Genomic DNA, 18759 nt, shown 5'->3' on the forward strand with positions numbered 1-18759 from the left:
CATACACTCTAGCTGTGATCATAGCACTGTAGTCTGAATTATCTTGTTAGTTGCAATGTGCTGAGTTTGAAATTTCAGGTTCTGAGGCAGAGATAAATAGTTCCATGTACGGGAGCCCACATTATGAGGGAAGGCTTTGAGCCAGTTTATTTATTATACCTTTGGTACCTAGGTGAACATCTCATTATAATCTGACAAAAACAAAATATTTTCCCTCCTTTAATCAAGGTAAAACAGGTCAGAGTATATCTTCAGCCACTTTTCAGCTTGACATTGTCATTGGTTTCGATAATGGAAGAGCATTTTCAGACTGAGCTCAGTTGTTCGCTGTGACTGTTGTCTTCAGGCTTTCATCTGACCTGGGCCATGAGCTGCAGCCTATTGACTTGCATGTTGGGCTCCTGTGTCACCCTGGCTCCAGGAATCATTCCTGCAGGAAGCTGACTGCAGGAACCAGGGAACTGTGTGATGAGATGCTGTGATGGGGAAAGAGAACTAAAAGGTGAACAAAAGGACCCAGAAGGTGCTTGGTCCTTCACACAGAGCCTAATGCTGCCATCTAGTGGGAAAAATGAGGAAAAGCGCACATTGGAAGGAATGCTGTGAGAACCACAACACATCAGAACCTTAAGCAAACACTAACCGTATAAAATGCTGCTTAAAAATCTAAACCTAATTTAAACAACAATTACAGGAGCACAGATGTCTCTATATTAAGACTAGACAGTAAATTGGAAAGTACTTTTAAAAAATAATTTTAGATATATACTGAGGAGTGGGATAACTAGATCAAATGGTGGTTCCTTAAAGTGGGGGAGGTGGGAGGAAGAGTAGAAGTTCACATTTCATAGGGCAGTTCAGTTCACCCTAAGGAGGGTCTTGCTGAAGGTTGGAGTTCTCTGGATTTGAATGTTCTGTTGGAAGTATACACACTGAAAGGCAAGGCCTAGGGATTAAACATGTGTAGGATCTTGACCAAGTGTTCTTTGGAATTCTTCAGACTGAGATTTGACTGAGACTTCAGGCTGGATATGCAAATCCCAGCACAGGCTGTGCAGAGGTGGGGGTTCCTCTCTGAGCATCCTACCTCCCAGGGCTGCTGTTCTGAACGTTAAATGAGTTAACATACAGAAAGCATCTGGGATATATTTATGTATATCTCAGGGTGAGTTATTTGCTTCCAAAGATACAATTCTTCAGCATCACCTGAACTGGAGAGCTCTAGGTTTTTTCAAGTATCTGTGTAAACTGTTGAAGGAAAAGTATGTGTTTATATTCTTTTCCTCTTTTGTGGCTATTCTTTCTTTCTTTCCTTCTTTCTTCCCTCCCTCCCTTCCTTCCTTTCTCTAGGGATTGAACCCATAGGCACTTCCACTGAGTACATCTCCATTCCTTTTGATTTTGAGACAGGATATGGTAGGTTGCTTAGGGCCTTTCTAAGTTGGTGAGTCTGGCCTTAAACTTGCAATCCTCCTGCCTCAGCCTCTCTAGTTGCTGGGATGATGGGCATGTGACTCTGTACCTGGCTTATTTTTCCTTTCTTTAAAAAAAAAAAAAAAAAAAAAACCTTGGTTCTTAGGATTTTATTTCTCCTATATCACTGAGCTTTATTTCAAAAATCCTAACTACTGTCATTGCCCATTCACTGGTTCTTATACTATGTTAGATGTCTTTGATGTCTTTGATAGGCTGTGTTAGAATCATCTTTCTCCTAGTATTGTATGACCACAATGGCATCTATCTTCACTTCCTTTTCTTCCTAAATTTTCTGTGCTGCTCCATGAAGTATTTTATTGCTTTTAGATCTCAGTTGGTTCTCACTGTGAGTAGCCTGGTGCCTTTGGGATGTCTATTTTGTTGTTGTTGTTTCCCCCTTTTTTTTTAACCTTTGTTTTATTTTTATGTGGTGCCAGGGATCAAACCCAGTGCCTCATGCATGCTAAGCAAGCACTCTACCCCTGAGCCACAACCCCGGCCCTGGGATATCTTTTGAATGAAAAAAAAATCTAATGTCCTATCTGGTGCCTGAAAATAAGGATGGTTTTGAAAGGAAAATTCAGGCTGCACAACTGTAATCCCAGCTACTTGAGAGGCTGAGGCATGAGGATCACAAGTTCAAGGATAGCCTGGACAATTTAGCAAAATCCTGTCTCAGAATAAAAAAAGGCAGGGGCAGGGGGGTCGGGGGTCAGGAGGAAGGTAACTTAGTGGTTCAGTTCCCAATACTACAAAATTAAAAATGAAAACAAAACAAGGGGGCTGGGGATGTGGCTCAAGCGGTAGCGTGCTCGCCTGGCATGCGTGCGGCCCGGGTTCGATCCTCAGCACCACATACAAAAAAAAGATGTTGTATCCTCCGATAACTAAAAAATAAATATTAAAAAAAAACAAGGAAAGTTCAGGCTGTTTCTTTGCTTTATGCCAAGACATGAATCCATAGATTACCACCTAGCAGGGAGAACCAGGGAAGGGAAGCAAGCTGGCAGGAGAGCGCTAGACCCAGTGGGGTGTGTGCTTTGGAAAAGTTCACTTTCAGGACAGACTCGTGACTTTATAAGATGAAGAAAGCTGGTAAGAGGTGTTGCTACTGGAAGCCAAGCAATGCCAGGTGTAGTGGCCGGGGTCCAGCATGCAGGGAGCTCACCAGCTGGTTAAGGGCGCCCGTGGAGAAGGCAGCTGAAGAGAGTGAGAGGGAGGCAAAGTCAGTCCAGAGGGGTGAGCCAAGCAGCCTCCAGAGCTGAATCCCTGGTCCCCATCACTTCAGCTTCCACAACTGACAACTTATGGCCGGTCTCATTTCATCTATGCCTCCACCTACTGCCCTCCCTCAAATGATTTCTGAGCAAACCTCTGAGCTTCTTTACTACCAGGAAAAACTTTCAGATGGAAGTTAAAGCCAAATTCTTTGTTAATTAGTGCTTCCGTTCGTGAACCATTCCTTAAAACAAGGTTTATGTGAAGGCTATTGTTGTCCCATAGCATTATTAAACCACACAGAATTGAAGTATGTGCCAAAACAGAGGGAGTCCCTGCCACCCTAATTGTTAGTCCCGTCACCCCTTGCCTTGACAAGTGTGATGGAAGACTGGCTGCACTGTCTACAGGGAGTTGTGACAGACTTATCCTTCGTTCCTCTGAGGTTGGCTTCAATTTTAAAAATTGTTGACTGCGGTTGGTTCAAAAGCAATTGAGTTTTAATTATAATGTGAAGCTGAAAGCTTGCCTTATCACTGCTTTCCATGTTCTTGTACATTATTCTTTTCTCTTTTTTAAAAAATGTTTTTACTTGTAATTGGACATAATGCCTTTATTTTACTCATTTTTATGTGGTGCTGAGGATCGAACCCAGCACGTGCTAGGCGAGCGCTTTACCACTCAGCCCCAGCCTCAGCCCCTGCATTATTCATTTCAACAAGCTTATCATACCGTTTGTAAAAGGAAGAACCTCGGGATCAGATCACAGGTCCTGACCCATTCCCAGAGTAGAATCTCTGGATAGAGCCTGGAAATCTGATTATTTGAGACACCAAAGTTTTTATTTGAGTGCCTGTTCCTCTCTAGAATGTTATTTTCCTTGACATCATTTGCCAGCGTCCACACCTGCAAGTGTATTCTTTGCCCCTCCTTCTTTCACTAGGCAGACTTAACATCTAATCTGATCTGTGGCTCCATTCCTTAGCAAGTGCCCTTCCTCAAAGGAATATCAATATTTAGTATTGGTGTTCTAAATCAGTGGAGCTTAGTGTATAACCAACAAGAAGGACACAATGCTCTTAATTTTTTTCTTGCTCTCACATCTTGGAGGTAGGGTGAGGGATGGTTTGTGTTCAGCTAAAGTTCCACAGGTGATTTTTTTTTTTTTAATGGTGCTAAAAAGAGAACCCAGGGCCTTGCACATGCTAGACAAGTGTTCTACCACTAAGCAATAACTCAGCCCTCCACAGATGATTTTTATATAAAGACTTTAAGGAAGTGTATGTGTGTTTTGTTGTTTGTTTGGTACTGAGGATTTAACCCAGGGGTACCCTGCTACTAAGCTATACCAGCAAGCCCCACACCCCACCTCCAGCCCAGTTTTATTTATTTATTTTTTTTTGAGACAGTGTCTCACTAAGTTGCCCATGGTTGCCTTGAACTTGTGATCTCCTACCGGCTTCCTCTAAATTGCTGGGATTACAGGAATGCAACATGGTGTCTGGTTTATATTTTTAAATATATATTTGATGGCTTTGATATTTATCCTGCTATTCTGTATTTGCACCAACTTGAAGTAGAATGTTTTTCTCAGAAACATCCTTAATAAGCCAATTTAATATACATTTTAATATTAATTGAGATTTTACTTTCTTATAGGTGTCCTCTTTAAGAAATGAAAAGCGAGGCTCATCCTATCTCATCTCTGCTCCAGAAGGTGGCGCAGTAGAATTAGTTGACCAGCATTCTCAGGGCACAGGAGCATACTACATGGAAACCTACTTAAAAAAGAAGCGAGTATACTAAGTTTTCTCCTTACAGCCTCCTGAGATTCTCTGCAGTATCTCTGCTGTTCATCGCTGCCTTAACTTCATTCAAACTAGCCATATCCTATAAATACGGGTTTATTATTTCCCAGAAGGAACTGTGTTGTGCAGCAGGCAGAATTGCCAAATAAAAAATGGTAGCAATAAGAAGAAACATCAATTGAGGACATTTTCCACTAGAATTAATACTTCTTAATCAACGTGACATTAACTTACTGTCCATTGAAGAAACTAATCATGTTTCAACGTTCCTTGTTTGAGGAATGGGAATAATTTTCACATCACATATAAAAGTCTGAAGCAATAAATGGGAAACAATCTTGTTTCCTTAGCCTTAGAATGAATTTCTTATAAGCCAATGTGCATTTTAATTTACTTCCCCTAGAAGTAATCTCATTTATAGATTTTTAGGACTTTTCCTAGAACTACAAGGGTGCAAGTACCAAATGTGCTGATGGCCATGCTATAAAGACGCTCTTTATGCAAATTTCATTATCACCCCCACACCAGCCATGCACTATTAAACCCAACAACAGAATGATAATGAAGTCCAAGGCATACAATACTGCAGATGCTTGACTTTTAACGTGTTGTTACTATTTATACCTTTTGTAAAAATCAGAAGATAGCTTAGATTTAAAAAAAAAACTTTGGTGACCTAACACAGGGGTTAGCAAACTACCCTAGGACCAGATTCAGTCCACCACCTATCTTTGTGCTGTCTGCAAGGTTAAGAATGACATTTTACATTTTTAAGTGTTTGAAGGCGGGGGATGAAAACTTGCTACATGAAATTCAATTATCAGTGTCTACAAAATTTTATTGGACCATAGCCATACTCACTCATTCACGTATCATCTATAGCTACTTTTGTTACCTTGGTAGAACTGAGTAGCTTCAACAGAGACCATATAGCCTCAAAGCCTAAAACATTTACTATCAGGCCCTTCACCGTGTTTCTGGCACTGACCCAATGGCACTAATTCCCCATTCCTTTTATTTCGCCTAAAGAAAGAGCTTTAACCTATGAGATAGACTTACAAGTGGCAAGAACATAGGTTTCTGTGTCTCATTTCATAGCATAGACTAGTGATGATCTAATTACTAGACAGGATCATTTTTGTCATCAAATGCCCTATATTTCCACAATAGAGTAAAGCAGTCAATGCTGCACTCTGAAAGTCTTATGGGGACATAGTATTTATAACCATTTGAGCTAATAAGCTATACCTCACTCTCTGGTTTGTCTCTCATTCTTTGGTAGTATATTATGCTGAAAAATATGAGCGATTTTACCAACTATACTTCTGAAAAGAATTTTTGTCTTTATTAATGTGACTTTTGACATCACCATTTTCTGAAGACTGTGGTATTAAATGCATGAGAAACCTTTTGCCATTTAGAAATTTCTAAGTCTGTTCATTGTTATGACTATAACTGATTGAATTTGAGATCTCAAGGATCTTAGTCTTTCAGATCATATCCTTAAAATATGTCTTTTGAAGAACTTGTTTTTGACTAAGATATAGATATCTTGCTTTAATTATAAAGTCTAGAACTGGTTCATATGTTGTACGCTTTGTAAAGAATTTTACTTGGTCTAATTTATTGCATTCACTAGCTTCTGCTGGAAAATTATGGCTGGAAAGTTAAACTAAGACAGTTTCTAAGAAATATACTACCTATAAATCACAATCAGGATTACATCAGTTATGTGGCATCTCCATGTCCTGTACGTCTCCTTCTGATTTTCCTGTTGTATTTTGCCTCTTCAGCGCTTAGTCACACTTCTATTGAAGTTAAGAACAGAAGACAGGGAAGATGGTGAATTTTACATGAGTTACAAAGTGAGAAGAGGCACAGATTGGAAGAACTAAAAAATGTTTTGGCTCACAGCACATGTAGATTTGCCATCCATACTGGCCTGTGGCCCGTTTTTATCAGACATAACAGAAGTGCAGCTCAAGTGGTGTTAGTACTAAGTCATTACCAACCCTCCCCCCTCAGAATCTATACTGTTATTTTTCTATGTAAGTGAATTGTTTGAAATGCTTCAAAAATGAAAATATTAAAACGCATATGCATGTAAAGTCTTTAGTACATTTATTTGTATAAAGAGTAAACAAAGTGCATACAGAGCGGCCACAGGTTTGACACAGAGATACAGGGCAACTGAACAAATTTAAATGTCAAGTTTATTGTTGCCACTAAAGCAATCCTGAACTTTCTTTGGGCTCAAAAGATGAAAAGTAAGATACTGAAGAATACTAGACATCATTAACAGAAAAGTTTTTCAGACTCTTGGTTGTAAAGAACTTTATGTTTCACATTAAATCAGACACTAACATTTTTAATTACCCAGCTACCTCCAAGCAAACTGAAAACCATCTAAATGTATCCTGAACTCCAGAGTGCCTCTAGACGGGTCTTTTCTTTCAAGTTTTGCACCATAAGATGATGGTCACAATAGTGATTGACCCTTGTAGATGGGTAGTAAGTATTGAAACACTCTTAAGAACAGTGCAATATATGTGGTATACATTCTGTTCATATACAGCATCCAAAACCAATGTTGGAACAGCTTGCCCCAAAGTGGTAGAGTTATAAAAGGATATGCGCTGATGTTTCTTAAAAGCATGTCTAATAGCATCCAGGTTTGCAAAGTCTGTCTGATAAAAGTTGACTGCTTAGGAAAGCACTGGCCCAGGCTTAGTTCTCAAGAAATAATAACATGCAGCAGAGTATCTATTTCCACGCTGGCTCCTGTGCAGAACCAGGTTGCTCAACAATGGGTACCCAGTAGTCAATCAAGGGACCAGCAACTGAGCCACTGAAAAAACAGCTTGATATTTCAGTCTTACTGGTGACAGGAATACCTACTTTTTTTTTTTTGGTAAGGAAACAATAGTATACTAACTGGTATCTACTATTTTAAGAATGCTTGGTCTATCACTGTCTAGATATTGAAATCTGAGGGTATGTTAAGAGTATCACCTAAGTCCATCAATTTTTGTCTAAGATTAATGTGCCAGAAAAACATTTCAGATCAGCTGGCAGCTGGGAACAGCAATCATCTTGAGACATTACTTTGGTCAGTTCCTCTTATTTTCACAAATCCCATTTTGGTATTTAATTATGTCAGTAAACTATCTAAATGAAACAGTGAGTGGGACATTCTTTCCAAAGGGAGGAGTGCTTAAGTGCTTTCTAGGTATCTTTGTTGTCATTTGTCACTAAGTTTGAGAGAGGCTGAATTGAAAAGAAGTTTTTATCCATGCTGAGCACCACAGTGTGCTGTACACATGTGCACGTGCTCAAGGACTTGTTGACTATATTGTTAGAACACAAACTTTTTCCATAAAAAAATTTTTAAAAAATGGCTTGGGTATTTGTTGGGGGAGGATTACTTTATCAACAAACAGTGGAATTTAGATGATATTCATGCTTCGTATTTTAAAAGTGCTTCAAATCCTTCAATAAGGCTCTGAAAGGTTGTCCGATTGGATGGTTGTAATTCCCAGCATTTTCTCATAAGTTGATAAACCTATAAAAAGTAAAAACAAAAACTGTAGTCATAGTAAAAATATTGTTATGTTTGGAAGCTTTTCAAAAAAATTATAGAAATATCAAGCGTAAGGAAATAATTTTGGAACTATAAGGAAATTATTTTCTTAAGAGTAAAAAAAATTTCAATTATTTAAAAAATAGGAAATATTCATAACTGCAGTTCATAAATGGTACTAACATCTGAGAAGCTCATGGCTGACTGCCCTTCAGCAGAGTCCATGTCACTACCAACCCTTATGTTTAGACTCCGTCTTGCCACTGGCCATCTCACTCTTGGACTTATTCTATCCAGTGTATCTAAGTGGTCTAAGGAGTTGAGACTGAAAGCCTCAATTAATTTTAGAGTATTAAAAACAGAATAAACATTATAAATGCTGTTATTAAGTGGGATAAAATTACACACAAAAGTACAATTATATATATTTTTCATAATAAGGCTACCAAAACTTCCTTGGGGGGGGGGGTGTGTGGACAAGCATGGAAAGGAGCCTCTTTCTGGAGAGAGTACTTGCATTGAACATTACTATCATCCACACCAAAGATGATTCCTTAGATGTCTCAGACTCAGAAAACTATTTTACAGGTGGTTTCTACTCCATCTCCTCACTTCCTTGCTGGATATCTTGAGCTATGGAAAGATAAATACCTTATCAGGACAGTTAGGCGGGCATGGTAAACGTTTTCCTTCTTTCAGCGTGTTCACAAGTCTTGTTACTGTCATCTGGCCTTGAGTTGGGCCTATCATTTTCAGGAACAACTATGTAAAATAAAACCAAACAAAATGTTTACTTTGCATACACTCGTATAAAAATTAAGCAGATTAAAGTACAACTTCTAGAATTAACTGGAAATTAAAGTAACAATAAAAATGTTTTTTTCCTTAAGCAATGTTAAATAAAAATCCAAAATCCTTACTAGCTCTCAACAGTTAATCTGGAATCAGTGTCTTAGATTCTGCTAGCCAAGGAGGCTGTTTCATGAAGATGATCGCATTTAGAAATTAACAAGGCACAAACTCTCACAGATAAGACAGACCCTGGAAAGTCGGATCATCCAGTATAACTTTGAGTTCCTTATGAAAACCAAACTTGAGAGACTCACTGATAGAAAAGATAGAAAAGTGGACTTTTATCTTTCCAATATAGTATACTGACTTAATTCCATTTAAAAGCAAAACTTACAAAGCACAGGCATGGACATATTTTAGTTGGGTTCTGTATTCAGATGAAGAGAAAAGTTAAGACTTACAGCCATTGGACTAGACTCTGAATCACAGTAAGTAAGCAGCTCATGCAGAGTCACTCCAAAAGACCAGACATCAGAGGCAATATAAAATTTACACTGAATTAAACATTCTGGAGCGTACCTGAAATAAAGAATGTGAGCCTTCAATTCATGGCAGAGCTACTTCAACAAAAATTACAGATTAGCTCATAAAAGTCACCTCTTCGATCCTTACAGGCATCTAGTATGTATTATGTACATATGTGCTACTATACTTTACAGGTTCTTAGTAGCATGTATTTGCCCCCAAATAAGACTAGTCTGCACTCTTTGTGTCCGACCCATGTACTTCCTGTAGAGGAGGAGGTCACAAGAAAACAAGCCCCAGGTTTGATTCCTACAGGCTCCTAGATCAGCAGGGACCTCACCAGCCTATCCTCTTCCAATGTTATCTGTTTTGGTGAATGACACCCAATTGCCCAAGCCAGATATTAAGGCATTCTGTATCTAATTTCCTAAACACTCTTCAAATCTACTTAATTCTCACTATCTTGATCACTGTCCTAGTTCACTATAGCTAAATCAGACTCCCTGGCTCCAATCTTGCTTTCCTCCATGGTTATCTTCTTAAAAAATAATTTGTATCCTTCAATCCTACAATGGTATCCCACTGCTCTAGGAATGGAGTGTTTGCTGCAGAACTCCCTTTCCAGAGCTCTGACTTAGCCACCCTCTGAAAACCTCCTGACCCTTCATGTTTACCCATGCTGAGTTTATCTCAGGTACTCTCTCATTCCTATTAGTCACACATGCCCCCTTCATCTAAACACTCAAGACTTCCAGAAAACCAAGCTGGAACCCCTCTGTGCTAACTGTTCCTTCACATTGGCTGCCTCACTCTGTACCTATCTGCTTGGTCTCCAAATCTCTGGCATGAAGGGTGGGCCCTGAGACACACTGTTTTGTATTAGTGAGCAAAGGTTCAGGTTTTGCAGGTGTGAGAGGTCTGCCTGTATCTGTGCAGCATACCTGAGTGTTGATCAGTCTTACAGGGGATGGTGTAGAGATCAAAACAACTGAGGGGGGCTGTGGTCAGTATGTGGCCTTCTAACCAGGATGACTGGTGCCTCATGAGAGATTGTCAAGCGTCCCTTCCATCACTTGCTCTGTCCAGGATTTCCCTAACTACTCGATGCCCACCTTGTCACATCTTGTCCCTTCTTCCCACCTGCCCTCCAGGCATCCCTCCACCTGCTCATAGTTGTGAGAACTGTGCAGATGGGAGCCGGAAATGCTGAGCTGGTAATGAGACGGCTCCCATTCCTTGGAAGATGGTGCCATCCAAGCTCAGGCATTTGCACAGGCTGCTTTTCAGCCTGACTGGTGTTTCTTGAAGGTAAATATAAATCAATTCAAACTGTTCTAATCCTCTCTTGATTCAGGCCAGAGGAATGAGGCATTAGCATAGCCAGAAAGAACTTAAAATGGTGTAAACCCTGCATCACTCAAATTGTCTAAACTCTAATTGTCTGACTCAGTTACCAAAACACAGGGCTGTCCCGGTCATCTTTGACGGTGTAGTACTCCTTATCAGTTTCAATTGCTTTGGTTAAACCAAAGTCTCCAATTTTCACTTGGTGTTCACTCTCAACAAGGACATTTCTTGCTGCTAAGTCCCGGTGAACATATTGCCGAGAACCCAAATAGTCCATTCCCTAGTAGAGAAATAAAGACAAAACACGTTGTTAAAAATCATTCAGATGGATTTTGTATAACTTCATAAGAAAAAGAAATGTCATTTCATTCACATAACAGTTTTTTGATTTGTATTTTTAAGCAAAAATAGTAAGATCAACTGACTCAAAGAAATTCACATTCAAGCAGTCACACTTCATACATCTGTTCACTTTCAGAGTAAAAGCTCATTTCTCATCCCAATAATACAGAGCAAAATAACTCAGTATAATTATTACAAAGTTTCCCACTTGTCTTAAAATTAAATTACAAAAAAATTTACTAGGGAAGAATGCCTGTTTTTTTTTTTAAACATGCTTTCTTTTTTTACCTTACAAATCTGAACAGCATATTTTAGCTGCTGTTTAAGGTTAATTTTGTTCTTATTCTTTGGAAGATATTCCTTAAGGCTTCCAGAAGGCAGAAACTCCATGATGAGCTTGATACCATTTCCTCCTGTTGGGAGAAAAAAACATCAGTATGAGGCTGCCAAAGAGGAAAGAACACGGGACATGGGTCAGAGGACTTGCCCGAGCACATACCAACTCCTAACCTCTGCATTACAGGGCCCTCAACAGAGAAAAAATCTTAACACTTAGGTTCCTACCTCATCCACAAGCATCGCTAGGATAACAGCCTGAGTACTCTGTAATCCACTAGGCAAATAATAATTTTATGGGCCAAGTTCTTTCACTAGTAGCTTTAAGGGATATACCTCAGTGGAATACTGGCTGACAAATAAGATACAAGTATTAGTAAACACTACTACCATTGAATACCATTTGTCATCTTGACTTAGATAAGCATAGAACAAGATGCCCTGCCTGGGACTGGATCAGAAGAATGGGGAAAGGGAGTGAGGAAGGTCATTCACTCCATATGGCATCAGTGTAGATATCTGGGTGGGTACAGTCTAGTACACAGCATGAGTGTGTGAACCCTTGGAAAGACGAGGCTGGAACCATGCTTTGGCTGGGAGGGAGGCGGTGTACTTCCCCAGAAGCTGCTATGGGATTTGACAGCACGCAACCTGGAAGCCCTGCCAGCCTATGGAAGCCACAGCCAGTATGTTCAGATGACCTAGATGAGGCCGAGGCCTGCCTGCTTTGCACTGGCCTTATGACTATAACAGTCACTTAGTCTTTAAATCAGACCCCACTGTGTGCAACGTACCATCTTCAGTGCAGATTCCTTTGTACTTCACGATGTTCTCATGATAGAGATTCCTTAAGATTTCTATTTCCTTCTTCAGATCAGCAATGTGGTTACCTCCACTCTCAGGCTTCAGGGATTTGACAGCTACCTGCTCCCCTGTGTTATCCCCCTCTGGGTCATACCTGCAGAGCTCAACCTTCCCAAAGTGGCCCTAGAGAAAAAAATGTACGTACTATTATAAGAAGCCCCAGGCTGTACTGGAACACACTTAGAAAATAAGTCTTACTCCTCATAGCTGTTCCCCTGAAGGCCAGGGGTCAATAGCTGCTCAGACCTCTGCTGATAGAAGGCTCTCACCTGGATTCCACCACCTACCACAACCCCCTTCCTCTCCTGGCCTCACTTCCTCTGTAATTGAGATAAGACAAAGTAACAGGTGACTGATGAACCCACACATCAATCCCAATTTCAAAGAAAAAGTAACCCAAAAAATGATGAAGGACATATCTGGACCTGTAGAAAACTGTGGAGTCCTCTGAGAACCCAGAGCCCATTCTACAGGCAGGCACCACAATGCAGCTGTGCACAAGGAATCTTCAGAAGCTATGGCATCAGACCCCAGCCAAGCTACCTAATGGTGATATTGGCTGGCCCTGCCACACAATCATCCTGAGTCCTACTGTGCTTTCTGTATACAATAGTAACAAGTATTCTGGGGGATGCTGTGAGGATTGTGCTTGTGAAACTGCCCAGCACAGATGATAGCACACAGTGGCTACTCAAGATATGCCACTCTTCATTCAATTAACAATAGAAGATCTGTGTAAAGACATAGATCACAGGAGCCTCCCTTGTCATATTAACTGTTGGAAACTCCCATTCAAGGTCCAAAGGAAGAAAGTTTGAGAGTCTATTTTGGCACTCTGTGTAGTACATCAATCCCTCATTTAACCCATTTTTGTCTCATTGTCCCAGATGTGGAACACCTATAAAAACTTAAGCAACAAATATACCACTTTTGGTAACTTTGAAATAATTATTATGCTCACAGAATTGAAAATTTGGACTTAACAGGTTAAAGAGCTTCGCAGGGAACTTATTCCCCAAAGTCAGCAACAGAGATTTTTCTATTTCCTCCATATCTGCATCTAATCCCTTCTGCTCCACAGAGAAAACTCGTCTCTCCTGGGAGCAGACCAGCATCCTGTGTATATGCATAGTCACACATGCAGGCAGAAATGTGCATCCTGGCAGGCGTGTGGGTCAAGTGGGGCATGCTAAAAGTGGCCTCCAAAATGCAGAAATGTTCTTTATCTTATAAAGTAAGGGAGAACAGGAGGTGACTTTATGCAGAGAGGTGATGTGCAAGCAGAAGATGCAGCCAGAGCTGCAGCCAGAGCAGCAGCAAGCACCAGGTGCAACTTACCTCTCCCAAGTCACGGATCCTCTTCAGGAAGCGCTTTTCAAAATGTGTGGGATCCACCTCAGTTGCTGGTTTTTTTTCTGAAACAATGTCTGGATCTAATAGAAAAGAAAACCAATTTTAAAAAAGGTAACTGATGGTTAGGGATTGCAGCTTCTGGGCTCCCACTCATCTCCCCACTTCCCCCAATTGCTCTCCAGGGTTGTGAATGATCCCAGTTAAGCATCGGACAACATCTTACTTTGCTCTTCGAGCTTGTTAATGTCCCTCATAATGGCTCGGAAGAAGGGTCTCTGATTGGGGTCATAGTTCATGCAGCGGGTCATAAGGTCAGCCAGCTCCTTGCATGATGGTGTCACTGGCCTGCACCGGCTTTCATAGAATCTCTCTTTCTGTAAAGAAGAGGGACACTTGGAAAAAACTAAGGAACCACCCTCAAACCCTGTCATCTCAGGTGAGAAGTAATTACCTTAATTAATTCCTGGCATGTCTCCTGAAAGGTGGACTTTATAAACATATGTGTTACTCTGGCCTTATTCCAGCATGAGGAAGTCTCAGTCCTAATACTAAAGTAATCCAAATTCAAGAAAGACAGGGCAATACATCCCAATCCCTAGACACTGCATTCCAGTGAAGTCAGGCAGCCTTTCTGGAATACAGTGTGGCAATTTGTATTTCAACCTTCAGATTCTTCAAGCTCTGAATCATTAATTCCAATTATTGAATGACTCAGAAATAAACTGGATATGAGCAAAGACTTATGTACAAAAGTATTCCCTGCAGAATTAGAATACTGGAAATTTGAAAACAACAAAAACGTCAAATATAAAATTAGTTAAGTAAATTAGAGTTAAAACAAGTTAACTCAAATTTATAAAAATTTATGACTTTTGAATTGAATAGGAAAGTACTCACAATGTTAAAATTTAAAATGTGGAATATATAACTATATCTAGCAGTGACCAAATTTTATTTAAAAATGATATGAATAGACTGGAAGACTAAGTCAATGTGTTAACAGTGATCAGGTATCTTATGGGCAACTTTTAAAAAAAAATTGTTTCCAGTGTTCTCAAAATTTTCTTCAAATATTATTGTTTTAAAATTCAGAAATAAACTATTGCTGCCATTTAAAAAAATTAAAGTGAAATCACTGCCTTCCAGCTTCTAACCTGTAGCTAGACCCCCCCAGGGTACTAGATACCATCTTGGAACCTTAGTATCTTTATTTTAGCCTAACTCCCCTTCCACCTCCTAATATCCTCCAGGGAAGGCAAGGCCCATGTCTACTTTATGGTGAGCCCCAGCTTTCACCTAGGATCCTTTACCTGGTACTCAGTAGACACTTGTGTGTTCATTTTGTTGAATAACAGGCACTTAAAAACTCAGATAAATAATACATTAACAGTCTTCTCAATACTGATTGTATGTCTGTCACTCTACATATTTTGTTACTTTTCACAAGGAGCCCAAAATAATTTTTATTTACCTCCATTTTATAGATGATGAAACTGAGGCTTAGGGAAGTGAAGTTACATTCGTGAGATCACATAGCCAGCAAGTCTATTGGAAAGACTCAACTCAAGTCCATCTCTTCCCATAGCATGAGGCTTCCTAACTTCTGGGCAGTCCCTGTTTAGTGAATCTCACCTACCACATTCCCTGGGAAACAACTGCTTACCTCAATCAGAGTCTTATCTTTCAGGGGGATCTCGCCATTATAGCAGATTTCCCAGAGTGTGGTACCAAAGCTCCATTTGTCAGCAGCCACACTCAGGTTCTTGGAGTCTTCAACACACTCTGGAGCAATCCATGGGATTCGTTCTATGCACTCTAGAGAAAGAAAAGACTTTACAAATCAGCTTCTGGGATCACGTGGAAAGCTAAACATTGTCAAAACAGCAAGAACCTGAGTTAATGAAAAACTTTCTGGCAAACATGGACTGGCCACGAGTCCCAGGGGGAGCTGGTAAGATGCACTGCCTTCCATGCCTTGCCCCTGGCACTTCTGATATATCAGTCTGATTAGGCCAGCAGCAGATAGCTTCGTTCATCACATCCTCCCCAGGAGGGACATGAGCAGTCAGTCTTCGGAAGCCCTAGCCTCAGAGATAGCAGAGCATTCCCCAGGTAGGCCATCATTGGGGATTGGTGGCATCAGGAGATCATGTGAACAAAGGTTCAGGAAAGAAAAGGCAGCAGAGAGATGAGGACAACACAAAGAGCAGCTTGCACATTCCACAGACCATTTCTCAGCTGTGTTGTTATGTTTTATGTTGGCTTTTCTTCATTTGGGGAAAGGACGAGAAAAGACTGAGGCAAAGAAGTCTCATATCCCTTTCTCTTGGCAATCTCTGTGACCTGTTTCTGGCTTCTAACCAAGGTCAGAGACAGAAATCTCAGCAGAGACCCCTGTCACATCCATGAAAATGCCTATCAGCAAACTTAGTAGCCTGTACAGAGCAGCTTCCAAGCTGCCCTGGGAAGGAGGGTGGCTCCTGAGCCCAGCACTCAGGCACAGGCCCAACTGACCATACAGCCCTCTCATGTCCTTCCTGGCACAGCACGTGCCCCTGGTGTCCTTAAAAGATGTGCCTCTGGTCCCTTGCTCTAGCTACCTTGCTGACCTGCAAACCCAGATGAAATCTCATCAGCTCCTTGAATCACTCTGTTTCAGTTGGATGATCTTTCTCCCAAGTCTGGGTCCCTACTGCATTTCATGGGCACTACTGGGTCTCTGGCTACTCTGCTTGTTCAAGAAACATCAGTGTCTTAGACCTTCAGGATAGGACCCTTACCAGCCCCAGGGGTATCTCTGCCTCAGAACTGTTGGGCAATGGCCACATGATAAGCATCCAACAGGTACCAAAGGATGTTTCCCATGCCCTTCCAAGGAGCAGAGGATCAAGTCTCATTTGCAAGGATTGTTTTTTCATCCATCCTCTCCAAATTTTGTCTACTCTTTGATTAAATCATAGAGCAAAACTCAATATGCTGAGTTGATCAAAATCAATGATAAAGACAGCAGAGGCCATTAGAGGACACCAGATCGAGGACCTAGGACACACTGGTCCCCTCATGTGGCCTACCAGGTTAGGATACACAGCAAGACCTGTTTGGCATAGGTTTCAGTCTCAGCTCCTGGGACTGCCCTTTCCTTTAAAGACTGCAACTCTGCACAACCTAATTCACAGTAAGGATGTGAGACCACAGCAATCACTTGATAAAATAGGCTGGGGTGCCCCCCAAAATGCTCGCTGGCTACAGTGGAGTTCCAGGAGAATATGGAGAAGGACCCAGAAGGCCTAACTTCTGCTCTGGCATCTCTCTGACCACTGTCTGGAGTCCATAGCCCCATGTACTACCCCAGTCCCTTGATCATGGGGCCTTTACCATGGGAATCTGACAGCCTCAGCTGGGCTATCAGGAACTACCCTCCTGTGGCTCCATATTCCCATGCAGGGCCTAGGAGAAAGGAGCACCAGACACCTGTTTGCTGACCCATTCTAAAGGGAGGCCTGACCCAGTCAAGACCTTTCTCCCTGCCAGCTAGATCTCTGGCTTAGAGTGAATGGCTGTGGGGTTGTGGGAACAACTCACCTTGCCTTGACAGTACAGTGACAGGGATTCCAGGGTCACTAAGCTTGATGAATGGGCCAATTTCACTGTCAATGCCCTCACGGGCCAGGAGGAGATTTTTGGTACACACATTTCCATGGACCAGGTCTTTATCTTCCTATAAAATAGGGACATTTGATAAGGTGCTTATCTTTCCTCCCCATATTCCCTGTTTCCAACCATGCCCATCAGATCATCTCTGGCTCCAAGCCACAGCCAGGCTCCATAGCCTAGCCTTTGCACCAATGATCTGCATCACTTCTTCACATCATATAATGTTCCCTGACTTCAGTTTTCTCATCAGTGAAAGGGAGATAATAGTGGAGCATGTCTCATAGGGCTTTGTGAAGATTAAAGTGACTAAAATCTATAAAACGGCAATAGCTATCCAGGATAGCACCCAATAATGTTCTCGCTGATGAATGCCAGTAGTTGCACTCATTCCCTCAGCAAGCCCTGCACTATTCCTAGCCAGTCCGCATGCTGCGTCAGACACCTCTGGCACGATACCATTTTCTTCTGAACAGGATTCTTCAGTGCCTGCAGAACAGCTCAAATTACTATCTTCACTAAGTACCAGACACTTCTGTGTTCAACCAAAGAGCCCTGGTGCCTGGAACCCAAGCACAGGGTCTCCCACTTGCTTACCAGCACCTGCCTCCTGCCACCCCCACAGGAGCATTCTGGTTTCTGCTGGAGATTACCACATTATGAGAATATTCTTACCAAGTAACTCAGGGCACTGGCCAGCTGTTTGGCAACTTTGAATTTCCATGGTGTAGTGAGGACATCGCTTTTCCGATGCATAAAGAGATCCAGGGGTCCCCCCTCCACATACTCTTCCACCATGATATCTATAGGTATGAAAACAGCCACATCTGGAACTTAGGTCTGTCCAGGACAGTATTTTGCCTCATCCCCTTATAAGAGCCCTCTTTAATGGACAGTACTGTGTCAACTTACACAGATATCCTTGGGAGATACAAGTGACAGAGTACTTCAGAGTTGGACAGACCTGGGTTCAACCCCATGCTCTTCCACTAATCTGGGTGATCTTGAGCAAGTGACAACCTCTTTGAGTCTCAGATCCCTCATCTGTAAATTCAGAGATAGCAATACCTACACCTCACAAGAGGTGTAAATGGGGAGGGCCAAACGTAATGAGGTATGGAAAGCCTTGATTAAGTACCTGACCACACAGAACAAGGGCTCTGAGAACAGTGCTGCCACTATTGCTACTTGTTTTTTGGTGCCAGTGACTGAACTCAAGGGCACTTAACCACTGAGCCACATCCCCAGATCTTTATTGTATTTTATTTACAGACAGGGTCTCACTGAGTTGCTTAGGGCCTTGCTAAATTGCTAAGGCTAGCTTTGAACTTACGATCCTTCTGTCTAAGCCTCCCAATCCCCTGGGATTATAAGCATGTGCCACCATTCCCAGCCTATTGCTACTCTTACCACACACTGCCATACAGAGGTCAGGTCACTCGAGTGACAAAAGGTCCCTCTCAGCAG

The 18759-nt window shown here is 41.4% G+C and overlaps 2 protein-coding genes across 3 annotated transcripts in view; one reads left to right on the top strand and one right to left on the bottom strand.

Moving 5' to 3' along the window:
• The window catches only part of Raver2 (ribonucleoprotein, PTB binding 2), a 103466-nt gene extending 96962 nt beyond the window's left edge, over nt 1-6504 (top strand). Inside the window, exon 14 of the mRNA XM_026411011.2 lies at nt 4354-6504. Coding sequence (XP_026266796.2) covers nt 4354-4500 — 147 coding nt within the window. The 3' untranslated portion in view covers nt 4501-6504. The remainder of the gene's footprint in view (nt 1-4353) is intronic.
• A 102-nt stretch (nt 6505-6606) lies between these two features.
• The window catches only part of Jak1 (Janus kinase 1), a 126723-nt gene continuing 114570 nt past the window's right edge, over nt 6607-18759 (bottom strand). For both annotated transcript variants that reach the window (XM_026411010.2, XM_026411009.2), the window contains exons 15-25: nt 17968-18095; nt 17224-17359; nt 15305-15456; nt 13865-14015; nt 13627-13721; nt 12219-12411; nt 11377-11501; nt 10854-11026; nt 9336-9453; nt 8734-8844; nt 6607-8064 (exon numbers count right to left, since the gene is read on the bottom strand). In XM_026411010.2, the coding sequence (XP_026266795.1) occupies nt 7960-8064; nt 8734-8844; nt 9336-9453; nt 10854-11026; nt 11377-11501; nt 12219-12411; nt 13627-13721; nt 13865-14015; nt 15305-15456; nt 17224-17359; nt 17968-18095 (1487 nt within the window). In that variant the 3' untranslated portion in view covers nt 6607-7959. The remainder of the gene's footprint in view (nt 8065-8733; nt 8845-9335; nt 9454-10853; nt 11027-11376; nt 11502-12218; nt 12412-13626; nt 13722-13864; nt 14016-15304; nt 15457-17223; nt 17360-17967; nt 18096-18759) is intronic.

This window comes from Urocitellus parryii, chromosome 11 (genome assembly GCF_045843805.1).
Source record: "Urocitellus parryii isolate mUroPar1 chromosome 11, mUroPar1.hap1, whole genome shotgun sequence".
Lineage (NCBI taxonomy): Eukaryota > Metazoa > Chordata > Mammalia > Rodentia > Sciuridae > Urocitellus > Urocitellus parryii.